Genomic DNA, 25,915 nt, shown 5'->3' with positions numbered 1-25,915 from the left:
CAAGAACCGTCGAGTCTCGACCCTGCTTGGCTTTCAAGATCGGCCACTTTTCTCCAGTCATTTGGTTATAGGCCGTGTGCCGATAGCGCTGTTGAAATAAAAAAAAAAACTGATGAAAAGCATAAGTGAGGAATGAACAACGTGAATCATAGATGATTGCTTTCTGTTCGCAACGCTTGCGCCACGGTGGCGAGGTGTTAACTCCCTCGCCTGGTATACAGGAGGTTGTGGGTTCGATCCTGGCGCCTGTATATTTTGATTTTGCGTGTCTCTTTCTTTCTCTCTCCCCGTGGTCGTGTTGATTTTTCTCCGGGTCCTCCGGTTTTTCCCTCGACATTTATAATTAACACCACGCGTTTGGAGAATTTGGCTGTCATAAATATCCACACCAGAAGCCACTCGGTATGAGCTCTAATTTGTGATTGCCAGGTCGCTTTTGAAAAAGAGCTTTGTACAGCTCAGGTAGTGGGCCTTACCTGGTTACAATAAAAAAAACGGTTTAGTTTTGTGTGCCGAGAGCCTACCCACGCGTGGACATGTGCTCACCGCCTGTGCGCATCAATAATTCAGCCGGAGCTCCTTCCACAGCCTAAGCCGGCCACAACCAGCCGTTGTCTCTCCGCAAACCGGCACGCGCTTCCAACAAACGCGCGAACTTTTTTTTAGTCGCCGGTCGCTCGTGCCCAGAGAATGGCACCGATGTCGGGGAAGAAACAAAAACCGCACGTCTCGCTGTTCGTGCGCCGTCGACGAACTTTGCGCGGGACAAGCACGTGCGAGCGCAGCCCTCTGCGAATCTACGAGCGGATGAATCGGTCGCTCGATCGACGTGTGTATTTGTTACACGGGAAATGCCGCCTTTTGCCTTCGGTGTTGCGTTAGGCTCGTGAGTTGCCCGTCTTAGCCCAAAGTCCGCGACTCCTTGCAGCGGTGGGCTTTGCGTGAAGGCGACCTCGGAGGGTGGTTCTCGGTGTGCTGATTGGGCAGAACGTGTGCGCCCTGTGCGGCCCATGTGTCGATGTTGTTGTGTTTGAGGAGGAGCCTCGAGAGTTGCATTGTTGTCGCTTTTCCAGAAATTTGCTGCCTCGGTGAAAAGAGCAATGTTTTGTAATTGATTAAACAGCAGGATGTGACTCTGCAGTCTCCTAGTCACGGTATATACAATTGCTGAAACGAGACTTGCACTACCGCCTTTCATTAGTCCGGGTAGCAGTGTAGGGTGCCGTGCGTACACAAATATTCTTGATAATTTAGTTTATGAAAAACAAAAGGGGGGGGGGGGGAGCACCCCCTTTTACAAGTGAAGGCTCTTGCCCACAACACGTGGAAATTCCTTTCGGCAAGCGTGCCTTCAACACGAGGCCTCAAAGTGCCGCACTCTGCCAACAGCAAATGGAACGCTTGTCTTTCTCTTTTGTTTACTGGCCTTCGAAGGGCAACATTGAAAAGAGCCTCTCGCTCGCCGTTCGGAGCAGGCCCGAGGCCGTTGCGGGCGCCTGCTTAACGCACGCAGCGTAGCGCGAGCATCGTTCAGGCAAAGCCTCGTCGAGTCTCAAGACCTTGTGTTTCATATATATGTGTGAGTCACTTGTTTCTTCGTGTGAAAATTTGCCGATTTTCCTTGAACATTTTTTCCACGTGACAGAGGAGCAGGGGAGGGTGTTTGGGCAAACGTCGCCGTGCCGCCACGCCGGAATTATTCCGGCAGCGCCGCCCCAGATGCCACGCCGGCCCTTAAGTTTGTGCCAACATCACAAAACTCGTCAAACGGTGACAATCGTCGGAGCCGCCATCCTTCAGGAACTAATGCTTGCATTCTATTTTGTTTTACAAGTTGCTGAGTGCAAACAGGCCCATTTTCTCCAAGTGTAAATAGGCCAGCAACAAGCAGTACTTTCCAGACTTGTAACAGATACGAGTTGAAACAAATTACTTGAATTAAGCAAGTTGGGGCCGTGATAGGGGTTGGGGTAGTGGTAGAGAAAGTGATAGGTGTTGGGGTGGTGATAGGGGTTGGGGTAGTGATAGGAGTTGAGGTGGTGATAGGGGTTATGGGTAGTGATAGGGGTTGGGGTAGTGATAGGGGTTGGGGCAGTGATAGGGGTAGGGGTAGTGATAGGGGTTGTGGTGGTGATAGGGGTTATGGGTAGTGATAGGGGTTGGGGTTGTAGTGGTGATAGGGGTTATGGGTAGTGATAGAGGTTGTGGTAGTGATAGGGGTCGTGATAGGGGTTGGGGGGTAGTGATAGGGGTTGGGGTAGTGATAAGGGTTGGGATAGTGATAAGGGTTGGGATAGTGATAGGGGTTGGGGTAGTGATAGGGATTTTGGTAGTGATAGGGGTGGGGTAGTGATAGGGGTTGTGGTGGTGATAGGGGTTATGGGTAGTGATAGGAGCTGTTGTAGGTGTGGTTGTAGCTGCGGGGCAGTGGCAGGGAGTAGCAGCAGAAGGATGACGATGATGATGATGATGGGCTAGGGGAGAAGAGATGGGGGTTGTTTTAAGGGAGGAATGGAGGCAGGTTAATGACGATTGCCAATTCATGTTGCACACCAATTGTTTCGCCGCACACGTACCCAAGTATAAGTTCTCCATTAATCAATCGCAGCCTTCCAAGCTGGGCCAAGAGTAAGCGGATGATTAATTTTTTTGTGCGCCACGTAATAACGTGTGTGGGGCATCGGTTCGCTCCGCTTTACAACTTCCTTTCATGTGAACATTGTCAGGGCACCTCACGTCATCCGTTTAAGGCCAAAATCGCAGCAGGTGCTGCTTCGGTGGGCTCACAACAATGACCTTCGTCCTCATCATCATCATCATCATCGCAATTGTGTTTAATGCACAATTTGCCGCACAGATATCGGTGCATCACTGTTACCAGAACGTTTGCATAAAATTAATGGTATGAGCCCAGTGGTATGCCGTACGAGAGAACGGGCATTAATCTGCAATAAATTCGGCAGAAGAGTTTTAAAGCGTTAGGTGGAAACAAAAATACAGTCGATCAAAAGCAATGAAATCAGAAAGCCCTGTGAAAACAACAGCTTTATTGGATTTCAAACAACACAACAACAAAAACCGAAATGCCTCAACTCCCCATAACGTGAGGGCGTAAACTGTCGTTGTTTTGAAGAGAGGAAAATATTTTTTTCTCTCTCAGCTCCCAGGGCAGTGCGCGCCACAGACATGGAAAGAAGCATTGTTTGCGATTTGATGTTTTTGCCCATGGGACGTAGAGAATATTGGCAGCTCCTCCTCACTCCCCCGCAGTGTAGCAGCTCCTGGCTGTGCGCACGTGATTGGTTGCTGACCCACCTCGACTGGAAATGTGTGGAGATAGAGCTTCCATAGCCCGCAAGGTTCCTGCAGGACAAATAACGATTCTGGTCGTGGATTTACTCTCCAATGCGCACCGGTGAGCTGTAGTAGTCACTAATTGGCGCATTGTTTACGTGACAAACCTTACTGGCCGTGTCGGGTGGTGGAGAGGTACGACAACATCTATATTCGCGCAATCTAACCCAAAAACCTTTATTATTAATGCTGAACGTAGTTTCACGAATTGAAGAGTACCCTTGATCAAATCTGTAATTGCGCTGCTGGATGAAGGCCTCCCTCTGCGCCCTGCCAGTCCATGGCGACTCGTTTGACCGTCTTCACCAAGACGTGGGGCGGAGCGGTGACGCGGCAGTTAACGTCCCACGGCCTGAGCATTCCTGCATGGGCAGGTAATACATTGTCATTATTACGACTCTACCACTGATGTCAGTGACGCATGGGACAGTGGTCGGGGGGGGGGGCGGTTTGGGTGACCTCAGTGGTGAGGGACATCTGAACTGCTCTTAGCCCCCGCCCCCTTCAACTCCATTGACCGACGTGGTGAAGTATGGTCAAGCAACAGGGGATGAGCACCGCTTCTTCAGTATTAATCGGAGCGGGAAATCACCGACTGTTGTTTTTTTACACCGCTCTGGATATGAGGCATCGCCAGGAGGCCCAGTGGAGACCCACAGAGGGCGCAGGTCAGAGTTACCGTGTAGCTTCGCTTGGTCATTGTGCACTTCCCATCCATCTGGACATCTGTGAAAAAGAGCTTTATAGCTCATCAGACTCCTGCAGTGTAAACAAATGTTCTTATTCTGAGCCTACTCTCTATTTTTCCACGTTCCACGTTCAGTTTACCAGAATGCACCGTGACGACACGTGGCCGGGTCACCGTCTACATGAATCTTACCCACACCCCCCTCAGTTTCTATGCAGTGAGATGTTTCCATACATGTTGAAGGTTATTGTTAACAGCACGTATTGTTAAAATATAAATATATCTGCTTTTGTAGGACTGTATATATTTTATTAAGCCGGGTACCAGGCCTGCACTGGCCCCATCGCTGCGCCAACGGGGTTATATTTTTCACACGAGCCAGACGCGGGCGAGCGTGACTCATAGTGCGTTCACATTTCAGCCTGTAGGTTGGGGGAGGGCATCCCTCAGACCTTCACACCTACACGATCGATAAAATCCAATCTGACTTCCTGGAAAGCCGAGAGCGGTTTCACTGTGGATTGCCTGGCCACCACCATGATAATGTCGACTCTGGGTCGTGATCGGGGGGATGAGCGTGACTCCGGCCTCGAGAGCGACCGGGGAAACTCATATCGATTATTTTTTACACCCTGGTGTTGGATTTTATGGCACCCGGCATAAATATGTCACCTTGGAATGTATTGACAGGGAGCATCGATTGGGCCACGTTCCCAGAGGTCTATAAACGTGAGCGTGCATTGCGTCACGTGACCCGGCAGTCTCCCGGATGAGCATCAAGGTTTCGCCGAAGCAGGATGGCGTCTCCAGTTTGCTCGTTTGTTACGCGTGGACAATGTGCATAACCGCCGGCACAGGTGAGCAGTGACCAGAGGGAATGTTGCACAAATGTTGCCAGAAAACAAAATCTAATCCTGAAGAAACTCGAGGCTGAGCCCACCCACAGCCAGGATCTGAACTCTTGACCTTCCGACTGCCAGTCAGGGGGTCTGCCGGTGCCACCTGGCTGGCTGATTATGGCACGATATCGGTTAGTTTTGTAATGTGATTACCGTTCGTAGAACAATAAGTTCATGCCACTTTGTATTCATCTCTCAGTCCCCCATCGTATTTCTTTCTGGCTTTGTAAATGGGACACTTTGTACGCAAGGAATAATATGTTATGAGTAAACAACCTATTGCCATCATTCATAATACATAATTAGAGATGCTCCGAAAACCACTTTGTTAATAAATTAAAAGTTGCCGGTGGTAATTACAGTTTTGTCGTATTCCTATTTAAGTGTCTTTCACCGATTCAGTATTTCACCTTGTGTTATTTATTTAAACCGCGTGGGAGCTCATAAAAGTTAATTGTAAAAATGTTCTCAAATAGTACGGAGGCAAACGCAGCTTGACATGGTTATGGTTGATGTTTCTGTTATGGTTTTTGTCTTCTTGTTGTTGCAGAAAACGTTAAACTTTATAACAACGTAGCAGTGCACCGTGTTCCATCGCTCACGGCGCACGGTGCCGTGGATGCTCTTGACTTTCACTTCGGGCGTAACGAACGGCTCTGGTGGGAAATCAAATCGGTGGCTGCGACAAGACCTTGCGCCAGTCACAGCTGCAGGGTGTGTCGCCCCTAGAGAATCTCAGTGGCGTTGTCATTTCCGCTCGGGATGCTGCCGTGATTGACAGCCCTGTCTGGAAGAAGCTTCGCTCGGTGACCTAATACACCGCCTAACGAGTCGGTCGTTATCTCGAATAATGTTACGAGAATTATTAGAGATGCGTGTAATTCAGTGACACTTTTTACAGCAGTTGTATTGCCAATAATTGTAGTGTACAGTATTGCCCCAGGTAGTTAGATTACGGTTACTGCCTATGACCTAATCATCCGGAATGCACCCATATGATTTCAGAAGCTAAGCAGCGGTTCAGCCTGGAGAGTGCTTGGATGGGTCGATCACCGTGCCATAGGACTGCTGGGCTACGTGGCGGGCAGTGCAGTAACATTTGTTGTTGTACTGTACTTCTATGTGTCTACGCATGTTTGGCAAAAAGGGATGTACAGCACTTGTATTATTCCAGTGAACACGACCGCCTACTGTGTCGCTGCGTTTGACATATCCACGTGGGGTCTCTCTGCCGCTCGAAGCAGGATAAATGGTTTGGCCGCTTTCATCGCTGACATCTTCACACGCCTCCGTTTCCATGGGCAGCGTTTGGATTCCGAGTTGCCATCGCCACCTGCACGCCGGCTGAAGCGAGAGTCCAGATCGCACGCCCGCAGGAGCCGTAGACGCTTGGCTGCTGACGCAACAGGCAGTGGTTGCTCGTCAAGCAGACAACTCGTCGTCGGTGTGCAAAGATGGTTTCTTCCGGAATGCGAGGAATTATGTCACTTACCCCCGAGGTAGCATCTGGCTCCCATTTCCAAACTCAATCTTTATTTTCTTGAAAAACCGGCTTCCGCGCACTTTCGGATGCGCTTTTGCGGCCGTCTGGAACCCTCTTCTGTCCGATATAAGGAAGCCACTGGAGCTGCACACTTTTTTAAATCATCATCTAGATTTACAATCTCATTTCTTTAAAAATGATTTGTGTTTAGTTGTTGACCTTCCCCCGCACCTCCAATTAGCACGGTGCGAAAGAAGTTCTACGTACATAAATACTCCTGCGACGCAAATGACGTCTTCAGAGCAAACAACGTTCGTCCCATGGCCAGTGAACACGCTGTCAGGTGCAGAAGCAGCTTCATGTTCCCCAGGTGTCAGGAAGCCGGGAATGCCAACCGGGCGATTTGACAACTTTCCGGATGTTTGGGTTGAGCTGTCGCGAGGCTTCGTCTGGTGGCACAACGACTCTACGACAAACTCTGCTTCCCTTGTTGGTCTTGCGGTAATTAGGTTACGTTGGAACGTTGCGGGGGTTGCCAGCCCTCCGAGCTAAACCGCAGAGCCTTGCCGTTAGCCCGGGAGTGCATGCGTCCCAGGCCCTCGGCTGGCCACTGTCTGGCTTTCTAATGACAGCATCAATCTCGCTGTGCCACAGTGCTGCTGTGCTCTGAGTAGGTGGGGGGAGATATTACCAGATGTGTAAATGTACGTGTCTACGCGAGGTCGTCACAGATATAGAGGCACACACAAGGCACAGACAAAGATCCCCCGTGTAGCCTTTTGGGGAAAGTGCTGTATGTACATACGTGAACATGCGCACAAACCCTTACGTGCATGCATGCAATGATGCAAGTGCATATGCACACTCTCTTACAATGCGTACACACTACATAACCTCACAAATAACGATGCACACACCCACACCAATACCAATAGCCGCCATTCGCCACTAAGTGACGGTGACGTCACCACGACGCCTGTGCCAGGCCAGGTGCACTGTGAGGCCACGTGAAGTCTCGAAGGCTCGCTGAGAGGAGGTCTCGGGACAGACCCAGGGCCCATGGGTTGGCTGACTGAGTTGACTGGTAGACGCACCAGATGTGCCCCCTACCCACACACACACACTGCTTGCTTTCACTGTACTACAGGCCTGTCTTCCTGTGCCCTCCAAAAAAACCAAGTACAGTAGTTGGCATTTGAGTTTTATAATATATATTGAATGAATATTTGGTTTGGCAGAATATCAAATGCTTTCTTAGTCACACTGGAATTTCGGAGAACAAACTTGAGCTGTCCATTTAAGGAGGTTACTCTTTTAACACTTTGCAAGACATGCGCTTGAAGACAGACTTAAAACAAAATTACGATGTATGGCGATGCTTCGTTGGCATTGGTGCAACAGCACAAGCAGCAAATGCGATCGTCAGCGACACTGCGGCGTTCGAGTTGGAGGTAAAAATAACGAGCGACGTTTTGGGGCGCTGGAAATGTCCAATTTCCATTGCCAGAGGGATTTCAGGGTCGTCGGAGTAGTGGGGGTGATTTCCACGAGGAGTTTGAGGCCTCCTGCCGCTCATGAGGAGAAACGTGTGAAGGCAAAACGTGTCCTGATGGATGCCACGTATTCACAAGGGGCGTGTAATGCCCCTGCACGTGTGAATGGTTTATACGAATGAATGGGTGGATGTACACACGTGGGTAAGAGGGTGATGTTCGTGGTGTTTTGAATTTGTTTACCCCGAGTCTTAAGGCTCATTTTCGATAGGGTCCTCCTTTGACAGTTCTGATAAATCTAAATATATATATACAGACAGAGTGGCCCAAAAGTCAGGACACCCAGGATTATTTCATTTATTTTAACACTCGCATTTAAAAAATGTAACTGTTTATTTTTGAAGTGAATATTTTATCTATTAATAATATACATTCAAAATGTTCCTGTGCAGGCTCCTAAGATCCGTCGTTTGCAAAACTCGACCATAAGTCCTGCATGAACTGAGACAAAGCCTAATGGAGGTAGTAAATTTGAACATTTGCTAGAGGAAGCCAGAAATTGCCCGAAGGCGACGGTGAAAATTGCGTTTAACCCGCGCCGCGCCAACACGGCTCGCTCGACGTGGCCGCGCTTTTGTGGCACCAAACGCGCGATCAAAGAGCTCGCCTGCCCGTGGCGTTGGGCGGACAAAGGCCGTCGTCGCACGGTGCGCGATGGCCCATCGGGACACGGGGCCCCGCGGATCGCACGCCGACGTCAACACAGGGCCCCAGGTGGTGCAGCTGCACCGGTTGCATTGGCACCGGTGCAAACAGCCCGCTGGCTCGGCCGTCGTTGGATTGCGTTTTGCTGTTAATATTGTCGAGGTAAAGCGTAGCTGCAAACGTGAAGCTACGGTTTTTGTGCCTCCTGACTTTAGAGTTTTGCGTGGAATGTGAAAGGACAAGCCGCCCCCCCCCCCCGTGAGGAGATTGTCGTGAAGTTTAATACGTCGGGACTTGGAGTGGAGGTCGTCGTGTGGAGAGGCTGCCCCCTCCTGCTCAGGGAGCTTGACATGTTTTCTCGTGGTACGCCCCCCGCCCTGTCAGCAGGGAGACTACTGTGAGCGTTGACTTGTTCATCATCACACTCATATTGCCTTGCTCCGTGGCATCTCGACGCTACGTTGGTCAGTACCTGGCTCCCAGCACCGCGGGGGTTATTTGACCATATTTCACCACCTTGGTCATTGTAGGTTTGTAAAGGCAGGGAGCATAGATGTGAGCACAGAGGTGCAGTACAACAACGGAATTTGATCCCCACAGCGTAGCTCCGCGGTCTATGAACGCCCGCTATTGCACGGGAGCTCACCCATCCAATCCGTTATCCGTGATAAGCTTATTCCTATTATTGTTGTGCCGCAAGACCACGCGGAGACGGAATTTACTGTGAGGGCTGATGCCGTTTATCAGCACTGTTTCACACAACACTCTAACTCACACCAGAGGTAGGTGCTCTCTATTCTTGGTCCTTGTCCCGGACCCTGAACACTACAATTTCCTACCCTCGGCTATCCCCTGGGGCTCCCCCACTCGTCTGACCAGAGCGGGGGTTCATCCAACACTGCCCGGCCACGAGGAGGGGGAGAGACCCCTTCCAGCCGATCCTTGCCCTGGCTCCCCACAACGACCACACCTTCGTCACGGGGGTCCCCCTTAAGTATCCCTTTGGCGGCTCCTCCCCCTAGCTGGGACCCGCCTTTGTTGCCGAAGGTGGTACCCCCTTACAGCCCCCGTGACATGCCGTCATCCTCGGCTGTCAACTCGCTCGCACCTCCCTCTGTTCGCTCCCTCGTGGTTGCTCACACCACTCCTCGACACTACTACTCCTACCCCCGTCTACCCAGGAAAGTCACACTGAGTGTCATGACGCTTTCCCATGAGGGTCTTACCACGTTGTTGCTGTTCATGGTCCAATTGAGTAATTTGCGGGTAATCTCTCAAGTTTAGATCCTGACGCCTACCCTTGTGTCTACGTACGTTGAGCTTCTTACGCACCGTACGTAAGCAACCGTGATAGTCTGCGGAGCGATTAGCATGGTTGGTGCGATTTAAAGATCTCGTGACGAATGACGTCACGGGATATTTCACGTTCACTATGAAGCGGACGGTGCGTGCCATTATTTCGGTGACTACACTCCACCGCGGTAGTAACCACGGTGGTCGCTCCAATCGAACTGTGAACCTCTGCAACGAACGGCGAACGCGCTACGGCCGAAGCTACGTTAGATTTGGTCGTGGGCAAATAAAATATTATCTCTTGGGGAATGTTTTAAACGCTTCAGGTGCGTCTTCAAAGTGTAGAGAATTCTCTAACCAAAGAAAGGAAAGGTACCTCGTGTAAATAACAGTAAAGAAAAGTAAATAAATTATGAATGTGGTAAATCCTCACATTAAATATTTAGCAAGCATCGATGTCTTTGCTGGCGTGCCACGTGCAGCCACGCCGAGTGGTTGCTGCTGCCGCCGCTGCCGCCGCTGCGCCCTCTCTGCAGACTTGCACATCGATCGCTGGCTCCGGTCCATATCACGGGACGACCTTTTCCCGGGCTCGGTGGACACTCTCGCTCGTTCGTCCGGAGCCTCGAGCGGGTCGGGGGTTGCGTGCGGCTGGGCGAGAGGTTGAGGGCGCTGCTCGTGAAGCTCACGGAGCCGTGGGGCAGTCGGCCGAGACGTCTGCAAGTCGCAGGGTGCGGTGGTCCCGTTCACCGCTGAATTTTGTAATTTTATTTAGAGAGGCGTAGTAGCGCCGCTGTTTTTAAAGACGTACTCACCGCAGAGAACTGTAGCGACGTGATCACCGCACTCTGCGATAGCCAGCGCCAAACTGTGCCATGGCCTTGTAGGAGCCTCGGTACCGATAGAGTGATTTTACTTTAGTGTACGTCGTCGAAATAGGAAAGGGTTAAATGAACACCGGCGGTTGTCGTGAAATGTCCTGCCCTCTCGTGTCAGTTTGACAACCAATCTTCGCTCGCGCTTAACCGTTTGTGTGCATATGTGCCTGGGCAGCGGTCGCGTGGTGGTTAGCGTACTGCGCTACGAACCCGGCGACCCAAATATGATTCCCACTCACGGCCAACACCAGTGACGATTATTTTAAACAGTCCTGTGCCTCCCCTAGATCTACTCAGCCTTAAATGAGTACCGAGTGCATCTCTGCTGAGGAGACATAGGCGGCCGGGCGTACTGCTGGCCACCCACCTCCTCGTGTGCCATCCCGGCTTTCATAGGAGCTCGCTAACAGCACTCGCTGATAACCCCAACAGTTTGTGTAGGCTGAACGGGGGATTTTCCTTTCTACGCAACATCTGTAGGATGGGGCGGTGGCGTAGCGATTGGCGCACCGCCCTCTGAACCCAGCAGCAAGCTGAGCTCAGTTCCCATCCAAGGCTAACATCAGTGGCGAGCGATATGTGAACAACATGCACAGACCAGCATGGTGAAGTATGGTCAGACCAGCATGGTGAAGTATGGTCAAACCACCTCCGCCCAATGCGTAACATGGCATGAAGGGGGCTTTTATCCGGCAATGGGAAAGAAAAGGAACGCTCCTTCCATGGGCTGTTGTTGCGGGCTAGAGGGAGGGTGGGCGGATGTTGTACAACGCCATCTGGGGCTGAGTGGACTTGCCGACAGCCGGCGAGGGGCGATGTCGGGATCGGCCTCGGTGGAAGAAGTTTTCGGGAAAAATGTTACGAGGCGGCAGATGGCAGCCGAGCCTCTGGCAACGGAGCAGAGTGGAGGAGCAATCCTCGCGGTAACGAACCGATTGGCTAAAACACGGCAAGTGGGCTCAGTGGGGAGCACAGGTGGTGCACAGGTGGTGCACAGATGGTGCACAGGTGGTGCACAGGTAGTGCACAGGTGGTGCAGAGGTGGTGCGTGCGCCTTGCCATCGACCCGCTCCGTGCACACCGGCGTGCGTGCCACCGGTGGCGCACCTGCCCTGAGGTGGCACGGGTGTGAGCAATGTGAGTAGCGGACGATGGCTGTAGTTGTTTTTTCTCTTCTAATTGTCACATTGGTCGCGGCTCATCTTCTTGCTTGGGGCGTATTCCTCCAGCACCAGCTGCTGCTGCTGCTGCTGTCTGTAGACGTGTGTCCTTTGTACGTCGGTCACAGAGGCGCTCCCGATTGTAGAAATGTTTCACACGTGCCCGCGGGCATCTCTGTGGCCACCTCTTCGTGTATAGTTCTGGGTCCTCCGGTGCCAATATCCTCACTTGCATTCTCTAGACAAATAGCCGGCAGCAGTATGTTCAGTCGTCAACGTTAAGTTGATCGTTTTATAGTGTCTTTTCGGAAATGAAGATATAATGTCTGTTTAACACGTAGGCTTTCGCAACCAATATCAACCATAATAGAGTTTTTTTTGGGTGTATTTGAGAGCAAAGCCACAACATTTGCAATCTGAGTACAACGTTTCGCCAGTAATTACAACTAGATTAATCGGGCAACAGCCAGATTTGTGGACAAATGTCAACCTCATTTCTACCCTGATCCGTTTAGATCGGACACATTGATCACAGCAATGGATTAGACATAAAGCCTTGAGATTGTATACAGTAGTAGGAGCAATCCTACGAAGGAGTTTGCATGTCTCTCTCTTCCCGTTTTTGCGGGGATTTTTCTCCGGGTCCTCCAGTTTTTCTCTCCACATCATTTAGAATCAACGTGCGTTTAGAGTAATTGGCTGCTATAAATATGCACATGACAAGCCACTTCGTTGAGCTATCCTTTCTGCCCAGGTCGCTTGTGAAAAAGAGCTATATAGCTCAGTGGGCCTTACCTGCTAAAATAAAAAAGTTTAGTTTATCAAACATGAGTTTGTTCTATCAGCTGACAAAACTGCACCAAGGCGCCCACTCACTGCGAGTTATGACTGTGTATCCCGGGCCACTGCCTGTAATGTTTCTCCGTAAAAATGAAACTAATGAAACGGGCCAACCTCCTGGATGTTGCCAAGTACACGTCATGCGCTCCTTAAACTGTAGGTTCTGGCTCCCCAGAGTGTATGGAATTTGGAAGGGCAATTTTGTCAGCGGTAAAGAATGTGTAAGAATGCTGTGATATCCCCCCCCCCTCTCTTAAATAAAGCAGGTGCCCATGTGATCATCACCAAAAATCTCCTGTCATACTCTAAAGATGTGTCATGTTGTCATTTGTCAGCAAGTGCAGGTTGCATACGCACATCGCGATGGCCTATTGGGGGCAGAGAAGGTCAGTCTTTTAGTTAACATGATTAGTAGCTTGCAGCTCGCGGATTCAAAAGTTTCCGCGTTTCAAGTGCAGATCTAGCACGTTCCGTTAGTTGAGATCCGTGTGTCCGTCGTCATTTTCTTGCACGTTGCGTGCGCCCGTTCAGGCGTGCTCCGAGGATTGCTGGTCGAGGGAATGTTTGGAGCGACGCCGCCGATCGCGCGGGAGGCGGCCGATGGATTAAAACCTCAGAAAAGAGCTTAGCCAGGCGGTAAAACAAAATGGCGCCCCAAGGGTCCCCATGGAGTGGATGGAGAGGTGACCGGGAATGCTCAGCGTGGGCGCGCGTGCCAGGGATCTCCACAGCTGTGAACCCCCACACGGTTTACTCCGGATTCTTGTACAGGGAAATTGAGTTTTGAGGTCCATACGGCGCACAGCCGTTTCAATACGGACAAAAAAAAAGTGTCTATTTGTTTGTGTTTCTCTCTTGTGATGAGACTTTGTAGGATGAACATTGAAGTTTTCAAGGGTGACCAATAAGGTCTCAATTGGTCTGTAATAAGGTAGGGCACTGATAAGGGGTTGACAGGTACAGTATAGATCTCCGATGGAGGAAACGCTTTACTGGGGGGGGGCGGGGAGAGACACAAAACAAATCCTTCCACATGAGAAGAAAATCTTCTTATCTGTATGATTGTATAGTTGTCACATTAATGATACAACAAAAATGAACGATGTTTGTTTTGTCTGCATTTTCACGCTCCCTTGACCTTTTACATTTGGTTCCACGGGGCCCAATTCACCACAACAATTGAAACCAAACAGAATGTTCAGATGCCACCACGGCATTCTGTCCCATAACACATCGCCCGGGAGCTTAGTCTCAACTGTTCTGGGGGCTGGGGGGGGTCTGCTGCCCAGCTCTTAACTCCGTCACGGGGCTATAGCGAGGTTTGTATTTATTTGTTTGCTTATTTTACCCTCTTCCTCCCGCCGTGTTCAGCTGATGATTTATTTTTAATATATATTTGGGGAGGCACTCACGGTTTTGTTTTTGTGCTGATTTCTATTCGCCTCATTTCTGTACTCATCAATCAATCGGTGTGTATTGGTTACACGGAATGTCCCATTTCGCCAGTTGCCCAGCTATAGTTTGCAAGGAGGATCTGCGGTGCTTATCAGCACAGAGCAACAACAAGAACAACGTCAAGAGTGATCCGTGCGGCAGAATAGGCAACAACGGAGCAGAACGCGTCAGGTGCACGCCAAAACAGTGCTTGAAAAACACACAATAACAACAATAACAAAATAAACAGCCAAATCTCACCAAAATAAAATGAGGAGGTAACGAACGGTTGGAGAGGAGGTGAGCGTGAAGTGAAGCGAATTCAATCGAGCGACTAAAACAACTGTAGCGGGAACCACGAGAAGTAAACGGCAAACGACTTGGGTAGAGGTGCTGCTGCCGAGGTGTGCATTGTGAGCTCGGAGCGGATGTGAAACAGTGGAGGGAGGAGAGGGGAAGGAGTCTCAGTTTGACGATGCGGATCACTTTTACGAATGAGTATCTATGCCAGTTTCTTGGAGTTGGCACCTTGCTTCACCAAATCAACTTGCGACTTGAAATCCCGGCTAAGCTCACCGACAGCAGGCATCGCCTTCCACCGCTGGGCCACTCCAGCCACTCTACCCCCCCCTCGCTATCGGACCTTTGATCGTAATGTTTTTATTTTCCACCGCACGTTCACGGCGACCAGGAAACCCGGCACCGCTCTCTAACCATGAGTTTTAATTTTATTGTGGACTTTTACAAGTGATTGTAAAGAATGCATGAGAATAGAAATTAAACTGGGTTTTTTGTTGTTGCAGGAATATATTAATTACGTATGCAATTGTGTGAAGCTCTAAAATATGAAATCTCCGATTATATTTATAATGCAAACAAAAACTAAGCAGCTAACGTATTGCTAATGGCACCAAGTGCGAAAACAATTACGTGCATGCAACGCAGCCTCAGGCCACGCTGATAAACAGTGAGAGAATGCTCTGTGTGCCTGGGCTCGGCTCGTTATAGAAACGCTTTGTGGGGCCAGTGTAACGAATGGGGCAATGCCGACTGCTCTGAGCTCTGACATTGACTGCCCTTGAGCGGTTGCGAATCCAGGGTATCTCACGGAGGCTTCACCAACTTGAAATGGCACAAAATGCCTTCACCATGGGTTGGACCCCAGACAATCCAGGAATTGGCATCGGTGTTCGGGCGGCAGGAATTTTATTTGTGGCCAAGATCTGGTACCGGTGTGGCTGCGTTGAACTTCATTGCGGTAAACTGCACAGTTTTGAGAATGGACCTCGTGTCGACCGAGAGATACGTGCGGGTTTGCTTTGCCGTGGAAAAGGTGGCGACCCTGGTCGCTGCCCAAAGCCTCGTTAGTGCTGCCACGTGAGCTCGGCTCAATGCGAGGAGGCAGAGATTTTGCCATCTGCCGTCTGGCCATCATGTTTTTATTCCGGGACAGCCATATTTTATTCACGAGCAATCACCGATAAAGCCACCCTCCCATCAAGTGAACGCGCTCGCCTGGCCCGGCAGGGACACACACACACACTTTCGTCACAGACCCCGCATGCCATCAAAGACAAAGATCCCCTGTGCAGCCTTAACAAGCCTGTTGGGGAAAGTGCTGTTAGCGAGTTGCACATGAAATTCGGCACGGCACACGAGGAGGTGGGTGGTCAGCACCACGCCCGGCCGCCTTTGTCTCCCCAATGGCGATGTTTACACACCGCACCCAGGTACTCGTTTGAGGCCGAGTCGAGCTAATGGGGCCTTGGACCGGTTCAGATAATCCGTCATTGGTGTTGGTCGTGAGCAGGAATCGAACTCGGGTCGCCGGGTTCGTAGCGCTGATTGCTGCACTAACACACACCTCGTCACAGACCACTGTGCCATCTACAGACTCCGTCTTGTACCATAATTCTGGGAAATGACATCGCCGTGATATTCCACTGCCCATCAACTCAAAGTCCAAGTTCGGCACTGATCGCGTTGCACACACATCATCATTTTGAGAACTTCCTCGTGATTGATTTAATTTGACTTAAATGATTGACGTGGCCATTTGAATCTGCATACCCATGGCATGGTTCATGCCTGTGTGCTATGATTCTGGGTTGGACGCATAGGAACGTCAACCTATTCTAGCAATTAGGAATGTCTAAGACAGCCACGTTGACAACCTTTTGTCGGAAGGTGAACGATGAAATCGGTCAAAACATTGAAACTACCTTTCTCAGCAGGAACGGGGAATACCTTGTAGACTCATCAGGATGTCACGAACCACGCAGATATGATGTATGAAATCCCTAAAAATATCCATTTCTTGAATTGGCAATTGTCTATATTTTTTTTTCTCTCACCGGGGGAGGGACTGAACTGGGGACAGGTTGAGTGAAATGCAATTTGTAGTCTCTGCCGGATGTATTTCCTGAGCTATCGGTGCTCTACGCAGACCGGCTTATCTCTGTCGGCCACATCTACTTACTGCCATTGTTGCTGACGTGTGCACGGATCATTCACAAATGCCACAATAAAGAAGGAGATCATCTCATCTCCAGAGCGAATTTTGTTTTGGCGCGTGCGTGCGTGTGTGTGCGTTGACGCGCGTTTGTGCTTTTCCCTTCGGTGTTGTCCGTTCGACGCGGTTGGTGAGCACCATAGTCGTGCTGGCCCCAACGTTGGTTTTGGCCTCGCCCCGCTTGTCTGGACACCGTGTCCCGCTGGTCTAATGTCACGGGAGAGGAACCGATTTGCGCAGCTGAGGACCTCGCCGGCTCGAGGGCAAGCGGAGTTTGTGGTTTAATTTTGGTTCGATTTGACCTTTGCAGAATTTCCATGTCATTTTTAGACATGCGTCTGTACGTCTGTGTGGCTCTGCATCTGTGCCTCTGTGCGTTTTTTGCGTCTGTGCGTTTTGTGCGTCTGTGCGTTGTGTGTATCTCTGCGTTTTGTGCGTCAGTGTGTCTGTGTCTCGTCTGTGCGTCTTTGCGGCTGCGCGTCTGTCCATTTCCGTGCACGCAATTCTATGTACAGTGAAATCCATGAACACATTTGATGTTTGTCAGCTTATACTCTCTCCATTGTATACTAAGCCTCTTTTCATTGAATTGTTGTCAGTTTCCTCTGCCATGCCTTCATAATCATTTCCTCGCGTGTGGCTGGGTGGCTCGGACTATAGTCTATCGCCTACAGCATGAAACTCGCCAGTTAAAAACCTGCTTGGGGGGTTGATTCAGCCAATCATCCCACCGGGGTCGATAAAATAAGTACCAATTTATGGGAAAGTCGGCAGTAGACTTGCCCCTGCCATAGGAATGCGAGCACTGCGTCATTCTCATTGGAGCAGGAAGTCACCTTGACTTTGGCCATGAATGATAGCTCAACAAAGTGGTTTATCGTATTGAAATTTATAGCAGCCAAATACTCTCAACACGTTACTGAATGTGGAAGAAAAATGTCAGGGGATCCAGAGAAAAATCCACGCTACCATGGGGCGAGAGAACACGCAAACTCCAAATATACATCAGGTGTCAGGGTCGGGATCGAACCCACGACCGCCTGCATACCAGGCGAGGTGGTTAACATCTCGCCACCGTGTATACGAGCAGCACGAGCACGTGTACGAGAGAGGAGATGTAGGTGAGCCGCAAAGGTGACACCTATGCACTATTGCTGCACAATAGTGCATTGCTGCACAATAGTGCATAGGGCTGTGCGCGAGTGCTGCGTGTCACTTACTAATCGCTCTCCGTGAAACTGTACAAGATCCTGGCGCGCGTGACTGCTGAGGTTACGAGCTTGTAATCTGCTCGCCGTGCGCGCAAAGCGATTTGCGTGCATGTTGTGCCAGCACTTGGGTTGGGGGCGGGGGGGGGCGGACCGCATCGTTATTCGAGAGGAACCGTGGCGATAGATATCGTTTGTTGTCGCTTTAATTCCCGAGTCAATGTGGGCTGGGTGTGTGCAGGCATGGGTGCGTGCGTGCGTGCTGGGTAGATAGGTAAAATTCCTCGGGCAGTTTGCCGAATAGAGTTTTAGGGAGGCCGCGTAGCCGATGTCAATCCACTGCCGGATGAAGGCCTTCCCTTGATGCATCTGTCGTGGGGGTTGTTTTACCATGTTTCACGCATCGTGAAATGATGATTTTACCAAACTGGTCAGTGTCGATTGGTGTAGGCGTGGAGCATAGATGTACGTGCGTTGAACTTCTTTCGCACAGTACGCAGCCAACTGCTAATCGGTGGTGCAGGGCTCAAGGATGTCCAGAACAACAGTGGCGTTTGCTGCAATGTCCTCTGTTGCTCACCACGAATCTCTGCAACCGTATGACAGTCCGTGCGTGGCAGTCGCCCACACAAAGTGTTATCCAGAATCAGAATTTTTCGACTGCAGGAGGAGGAGGAGTCCGGTGAGCGATATGAAGGTCTTTGTCAGAGATGTCCCAGTTTGGGGCAGGTCAGCAAATTACAACAGCAACACAATGCACAAAAAAATTATCGGAGGGCAAAATAGAGAAAACAAGTGAAATAAATATAAAAAAGTATATAAGTATAAATTGCATACTTATATACTGCCGATTTATCAACACCAAATCCCAGCTTAGGCAAGGCAGAAAAACAGCAGGCCCAGAACCTGCTTAGCTTCTGAGATCTGATGATTATTGGGTGCATGGCAGGTGATTTGATCACACAATAAAACACGCATCACATAATCCGCTGCCGGAGCAAATTGCGGCTGATGCCGGATTAAATAAATAAACAAGCTTGGGGATTTATTTCATTTCAAAAATTAAATAACATGTATCTCATCAACCGGGGGAACCTCTGGCCCAGCGCATCGTGCTCACATTATTCTAAGCAGGGTAAACTTCGATTTAAAGCATTCGTGACTGCAGGGATTCATCTTCTTGGTTCTTTCGGTAAAGTCACGTAGAAGGGAAATAATAAAATAATAAAAATAAAACATAATAAAATTATTCTCACGACGTTTCGGCTACAACACAAGCAACTGAGGACAGCTGAGGACAGCTGCTTGCGTTATAGCCGAAACGTCGTGACAATTATTTGATTATGTTTTATTTTTATTATTTTATTATTTCCCTTCTACGTGACTTTACCGAAAGAACCAGGGTAAACTTGTGGACTCGCTTCGACGTGAGTGCGTCTCGTCAGAAGGGTGTAGCCTGTTCATTCAAAGGTACTGGCAAAGGCGATCCTGAGTGCGCCTTTTTGGAATGCCAGCAAGGACACATTGATCTGCAAGGTGCGTGGCTCGATGCAGTAAGCGTTACTTTGGCAATGATACAAACTCCCATCGCCTTGTGTTTACTTTGTATTCAAGTGCAGACTACTACACCCACTCTAATGCCTCCTGTCACCTTCACCAACCTACACGGTGAAGTACGGTCATCACATCCTTCACGAGCCGTGTGGCATGCAAGGAAGCTTTCATCCAGCAGTGGATTGACGAGACAATAGTATGATGTATTTCACCGCCCCGAGTATTTCACTAAAGGCAATTAGCCTCATGGGGCTAAAGGAGCTGCTTGATGCAACACAAATTATTGCCCACCAGGCTGTTCAGAAAAAAACGCGCACGCGTGATTTATTCCTGGTTCATTCCGCTCCAGCCATCTCAGCAGGCATCAGCGTCGCCGTCAAACACTTCTTGACATTAATAAGTCGCGGGACTCTGTGAGAGACACTCCGAGTCAAAGTTTTACGTTTCGAGATTAACTTTTCTCAGAGTTACGGGCCATCGAACATTGACATTTTTCGTTTACTTTGGACCTCTTAAAGTGCCGGTATATATCCACTCCTATATGTCACGGGATTTTAAATTTTAACCCAAAGCAAACATTTTCGTAGGCCTACCACATGGGGCAGAGTAATCTCAAATCATGACATTTTTCATTATTTCAGATCGCATCAACGTCAGAAGACTCAGTCACGTTTACTTTCTGCCACCTTTTATTCTCTTGAGTCGCACCTGGAAATCTGTGTCATTTTCAGGTTTGTTATAATGGTGAGCTACCACTCTAAAGTGGCAGGTACATTCGCTCCAATCCAAAGTCACTATCGTTCGTACGCTCATGTTGTTTGTAAACGTCTGATTAAAGTAACGTATCAACCAACCCGACGGTCACTGCATCGTACCAAGACGTCCACCGCATCTCGCGCTTTCAGATGCGCTTGTGTGGCCGTCTGGAATGCTCTTCCTACCGATATTAAGAAGCCACTGGAGCTGTGCATTTTAAAATCTAGATTGAAAACGAATTTCTTTAGAACTGATTTTTGTGTTTAGTTTGTTGTCCTTTCCACGCACCTCCGATTAGCATGGTTGGCTACGTACTGTGCAAAAGAAGTTCAACGTACGTACGTACAACCCGTTCTCATTCAGAATCGTGTTCGGTGGCTGCCGCGTATTGGAAGTGGACATTTATGATGCCGCATTGCGGAGGCGCCAATGCTTGCCGAGTAGTTGTGGACACGTACTGCTGGCCACAGCTGTGTTGGAGGGCAGCTTGCATGGCCAGTCACGTGACAGTTCCACCAGTTTTCAAAAGAGCATCGTTCACATGAAATACCAAAGTCCCATCTCATCCCAGCATCAGCCGGTGACTCGTCAACAGTTATGTTTTTGTTTGCACAAATCGGACGTGAGAACCGATGCTCGTTGTCGTTGTTGTAACGGTGAAGTATCCGTTGTAGAACTACATTTTGCCGGTGGCTAACCACGGGGTGGGGAGTGGAGTCAAGGATGTACAGTAATGTGTGGACAAAATAAAAACAGGAAATATTGGGAATTCAGAGTAAAAGGAATGGATCAAAGGGAACAGAGTATCAGGAAAGATGAGGATCGGGAGGAAGGGACTACATGGGGCCCTTGACGCTGCACGAGGCAGCATCTGTTTTCACAGGGGGCGGGGCATAAAAGGGCCTTTGAGTTGAGCTGCCGAGGGAACGGCTCGCTCAAGCAGTTGGGCGCTTGACTGATGAGCGGTGGCATTTGGTTTTGTGCGAGCGCGGAGAATCCCAAACAATGGCAGCGGGTGTCGGTGGTCACTCGGTGCAGAGCAGTGGGCACGGCGAAGAGGGCTGTGCACAGGGATGATAGTCGTGTAGGCCGACAGTTTATGTGAGTGAGGTGTCTATCGCGGTGTTTTTGTTGTTTAGGGTATCAATTGGGGGGCGAGAGCTGCTTGGAGAGATACGTTTGTTAGGTGTCTGCAGATGGAGCTGTGATGACCCGCTCGGTCTGGGTGCTCCTCGAATTCAATCTGTTGACGTGAATGGGCCCCAGTGTGTTGTGAATTATCCGTTGACCTGAGCGACCTGCAGAGATGCAGTTTCATATTGACGGAGCCGTCTCAATACCTGTGCACATCAGAGGGAGGAGAAACGGACAGGGACACAGAGAGACACTTGGGAGACGCACATTGTTACGGCGATGACCAGTCCGTTGTTGGCTTGTCACAAGTTAATTTAATGTCAGCAAGCAATGCTTAATTTTACTGACCGCAGTAAAATGTCCTGTTATTGCTCGCGGCGATGGTGATGTGTCAACGCTGGCTGGAATTTGAACTCGAGTTGCCAAGACGCTGTCGCCCTGCTACCTGTGCTGTATTCAGTGAGGTACCCTTGCCAAGAAAAATTTTGCTTTAATAACAGGAGTGATAGCGGAACGCGGGTTAGAAAATAATCAGGAGCCTTTCTGTGAAAGTCGGACGTGAAATTGCGTTAATTAATCCGTGATCGCGTGCCATTCCTCGACGTGCCGTGTCACGGGGAATTAACACACAGCTCGTCACGTTCCCTCGAAGGCCGTGGTTGAATGAGTACGGAATTCGACACTGCACTTTCTGCGCAATAGTTTCCCTGTGAAGGGGGATCCTTCACAAGCGGAACGACGTACAACACCTCCGCTTGTGTACGCGCACGCACGCGCGTGCGTGTATGTGTGAAAAGCCTTCAAGTAAAAGTGCGTCCATGGCTCCGGCCAGCGGTGGGGCGACGCCAATCGCCCAAGGGGGCGGCACAAATCTCGCGGTGCGCGAGCCTCGTTTGCCGCGGTTGGGGCCCAAATCTCCCAACCTCGGGACTACTTGCGTTTGCTTACCACGGAATGGCGCTGTGTGTCTCTTTCTCTCTCTCTTATCAACCATGGAGGGATGTTGAGCTCAGTCAGGGGTTGGCAAGCAAAATAACACGAAGAGCCATTTTTGTCGAATTTTGTACCAAGCTCAATATTTCAAGAGCCGCAAGAGCACACACGCACACATGCACATTACGTCACGAAGCAGTCCGTAAAGATCCGACCCCTGAACTAAGTTGACCGCTGATTTAGAATTCTACTTGTTTCGTTATACTTGTGAGTCCAGCACTCTTCAGATTACGTGCCATTTTGCCAGATGGTGAATTTAATCCTTTTTTTTTGGAATCTGTTTATTTATTTTCCACTAATCGCATTCCAATTACTGCCTCCTGGCAGGCATCGTGGTGGTGCCTGTTGGATGACGAATCGAACCCAGTTTTGTGACGATTCGTCGAATCGTCGGGGAGGAGATTTGTCATCAGTTGGCTACTTCAGTACATTTGCCCTGCACGTGCTTACCAGCGCGGCAGAGGGCAGCGCTGAAAACTACATCGCCGTAATGTACCATGCTCCCTCCGATGTCTTCCCCTTCACAGCCCCACACCGACCGGCGCGGTGAAGTATGGTCCAATAACTCCCAAACGCGGTTGCTGCGCACGGCACGTCGAGCTTCGAACTAGGCAACCCGGTTTTGGTTCGCGACCGCGGCTAACGTCACTGGCAGAGTTCTACCTCGACGGGTCTTGGTTCCCTCTCTCCAAACAGCCGCCGACCGAGTCCGGTGGCCTACGGTCGAATGACCGCCGCGGCTAATGGTGCGCTCGCTTCCCAGCCCCCCTACCTGCCGATTCTAGCGGGATTCCGATTATTTTCAAACCCTTTCGACCGCAAGGCAAATGCTGCATTGGAATACATTTTTCCGCGACGAAGAAATGTTATGAAACGGTGAACAGTGGCTGTCATTGAGAATGAAGTATGGGGGGGGAGCCCTTCTTCCACCAGTGGATTGATGAAGGTCAACACTACTTTATTTTTGTGGACTCACACAAGAGGTGCTCAAGCGTGTATACGCGTCTGTGCCCGTCTGTGCGCGTGCGTGGCCTCGTTGCAGCTCACCAAGGTATGGATCCCGAATGCGGACGAGGTGTGGGTGTCGGCGGAGATCTGCCAGGATTACCGCGACGGAGACCGCCTGCTGCAGCTTAGGCTCGAAGATGGCAGGGTCAGTCGCGCACCCTTCACACGCCACACAGGGCAGCACCACCGACACCAATGATCCCCTTGTGTCGTTCACACACTGTTTGGGTAAGTGCTGTTAGCGATAACCTACGAAGACCGGCACGGCACACCAGTGGGTGGGTGGCCAGCACCACGCCCGGCCACCTTTGTCTCCCCACTGCTGATGTTTACAACTCCGCACCGGGTACTCATCTGAGGCTGAGTCGACTTAGGGGAGGCCCAGGACTGATCGTCACTGGTGTTGGCCCACACAGACAACCAGCACACACACACAGATGGCCACTCTCTAAATTACACAAGATTAAAGTGGTTCATTTAATTGCGTTTGTAAAGCATGATTGAAATCTAAATTATACATCTCAGCCCTGAGTCCAAGAGGCATGGCACGGCGATATTGTTGGTGTACACATTCCAGGATACCAGACGTTAGATACATTATTGAATGATAAGAAAGGCTTTACCCTCTCTGGCATGAATACAAGAGGTGTTAAGATATTTAAGCACCAAATAGACACCTTTTACAAGTCATCAAGTCTGCGTTAACCACACATGGTCGTGGTAAACAAATGCAAGCATATGCTTTGACAATAATGTTTGCACTGTCCTTGAAACTGATTGGCCTACACCTTACACACATTTGACACCTTGTATGTATGTTGAAATTGATGATGACGATGATGACGACGATGACGACGATGATGACAATGACAACGATGATGACGAGGATGACTATGATGATGATGACAATGATGACGACTATTACAATGATAACGACGATGACGATGATGACGACGACGATGACGACGATGACGACAACGACGACGATGATGATGACGACGATGACGGTGGTGCGTGGCATGCGGTGCGTCTCCCCGCGAGGCAGGTGGTGCAGCACCCGCTGGAGGGGGGGCAGCTCCCGCCCCTGCGCAACCCCGACATTCTGGTGGGAGAGAACGATCTGACGGCACTCAGCTACTTGCATGAGCCGGCCGTGCTGCACAACCTCAAAGTCCGCTTTGCCGAGTCCAACCACATATACACGTACTGCGGTATGCGCGCAACACCTGCTGCATGCGTCACGGGCACTGGTCACGTGGGGTGGTTGGGGGGGCAGGGTGGGGGAGTTCAGGGGGGGGGGGTGCTGCTCGTAAGGCCCAGCGCTGAGCTGCTGCCACTGCTGAGATTCCAGATTTCATTCCGGATGATTAAACCGAGTCCTGTCGCGTACCGAGTTGCCGTTCTCAGCCCGGTCACTTACGCTTGACTGCATAACAAACATACAAAAAACCACGCGCATGTCAAAACTGCCTTTGCAGTTAAATCGGTTAATTTTCAGCTCTCAGAGTTCATCATATTGGTTTGACTGTAATGCGATGAATGTTGCTGTCAGTGGCAGGTATTGGGTGAGAGAGTGCCGTCCGCCTACTACTGTGTGGAACCGAGGTCGCTTGACACATTCTCGGAGGTCGCTCTGTGATATTCACCTCCGCGAGCCGTCCTCTCACACGAATTGTTTCCACTTGCCCCGCGAGAGTTCTGAGCGGTCAAACTCGGCACGCGATGCCGGTCGCTCAATCCGGGTGAAATCGCGCAAAAAAAGACAAACAAAGATGTTGCCGAAGCAAGCAATGCAGCAGTACTCGTTTTTGTTAACCTGAAAGAGTGACCACCATTGACTTTCACAAAGGTGGTACTCATTTAATATTTAATTTTGTCTCATTCTCAGTTTATCGACCAATACGATGACTTGACCCCTTACAGGGATTTTAACGCTCAACCATCTCAGTTGTGAGTCAAGAGCTGTCACCATCGTGGCCCGCACCCCCTCGCTGGTTTCAGTAGGCCACAAGAGTTGGCATGGCCGTGTGTACGGTTCACAGCCGGCACCGCTAGGATCCTGGGTTTGAATGTGAGAAGCCACCTGGGGTTAAACGCCGTTCTCTGGTCGAGTGAATTTATTTGATTAGCTCGGTCATAGTGAATTGTAGCAACGCTACTATCTCATACATTTCATTTAGCTACTCACCTTCTCGAAGCCCAGGGCAGAGAGGTAGGGTGCCACGGTGGTGAGATGTTAACTACCTTGCCTGGTAGACAGGAGGTCGTGGGTTCGATCCCGACCCTGACACCTGCTGTATATTTGGAGTTTGCGTGTCCCTCTCTCATCATCATCATCATCATGGTGGCTAGGAGATGTTGACTGCCTCGCCTGGTATGCAGGAGGTCGTGGGTTCGATCCCAACCCTGACGCCTGCTCTATATTTGGAATTTGTGTGTTCGCGTGGATTTTCCTCCCAGTCCTCCCGTTTTTCCCTCCACATATAGAAACGTGCGTTTAGAGAATCTGGCTTCAATAAATAT

The 25,915-nt window shown here is 50.1% G+C and overlaps 1 protein-coding gene across 1 annotated transcript in view; it reads left to right on the top strand.

Annotated features, from left to right (window-relative positions):
- The window catches only part of LOC144935565 (unconventional myosin-Va-like), a 112,036-nt gene that overhangs the window by 22,388 nt on the left and 63,733 nt on the right, over positions 1–25,915 (top strand). Inside the window, exons 2-3 of the mRNA XM_078862344.1 lie at positions 23,427–23,537; positions 24,438–24,603. Coding sequence (XP_078718470.1) covers positions 23,427–23,537; positions 24,438–24,603 — 277 coding nt within the window. The remainder of the gene's footprint in view (positions 1–23,426; positions 23,538–24,437; positions 24,604–25,915) is intronic.

Source organism: Lampetra fluviatilis, chromosome 13 (genome assembly GCF_964198595.1).
Source record: "Lampetra fluviatilis chromosome 13, kcLamFluv1.1, whole genome shotgun sequence".
NCBI classification, from domain to species: domain Eukaryota; kingdom Metazoa; phylum Chordata; class Hyperoartia; order Petromyzontiformes; family Petromyzontidae; genus Lampetra; species Lampetra fluviatilis.
Note: the sequence above shows the minus strand (reverse complement) of the source record. Positions and strands in the feature narration are given on the sequence as shown.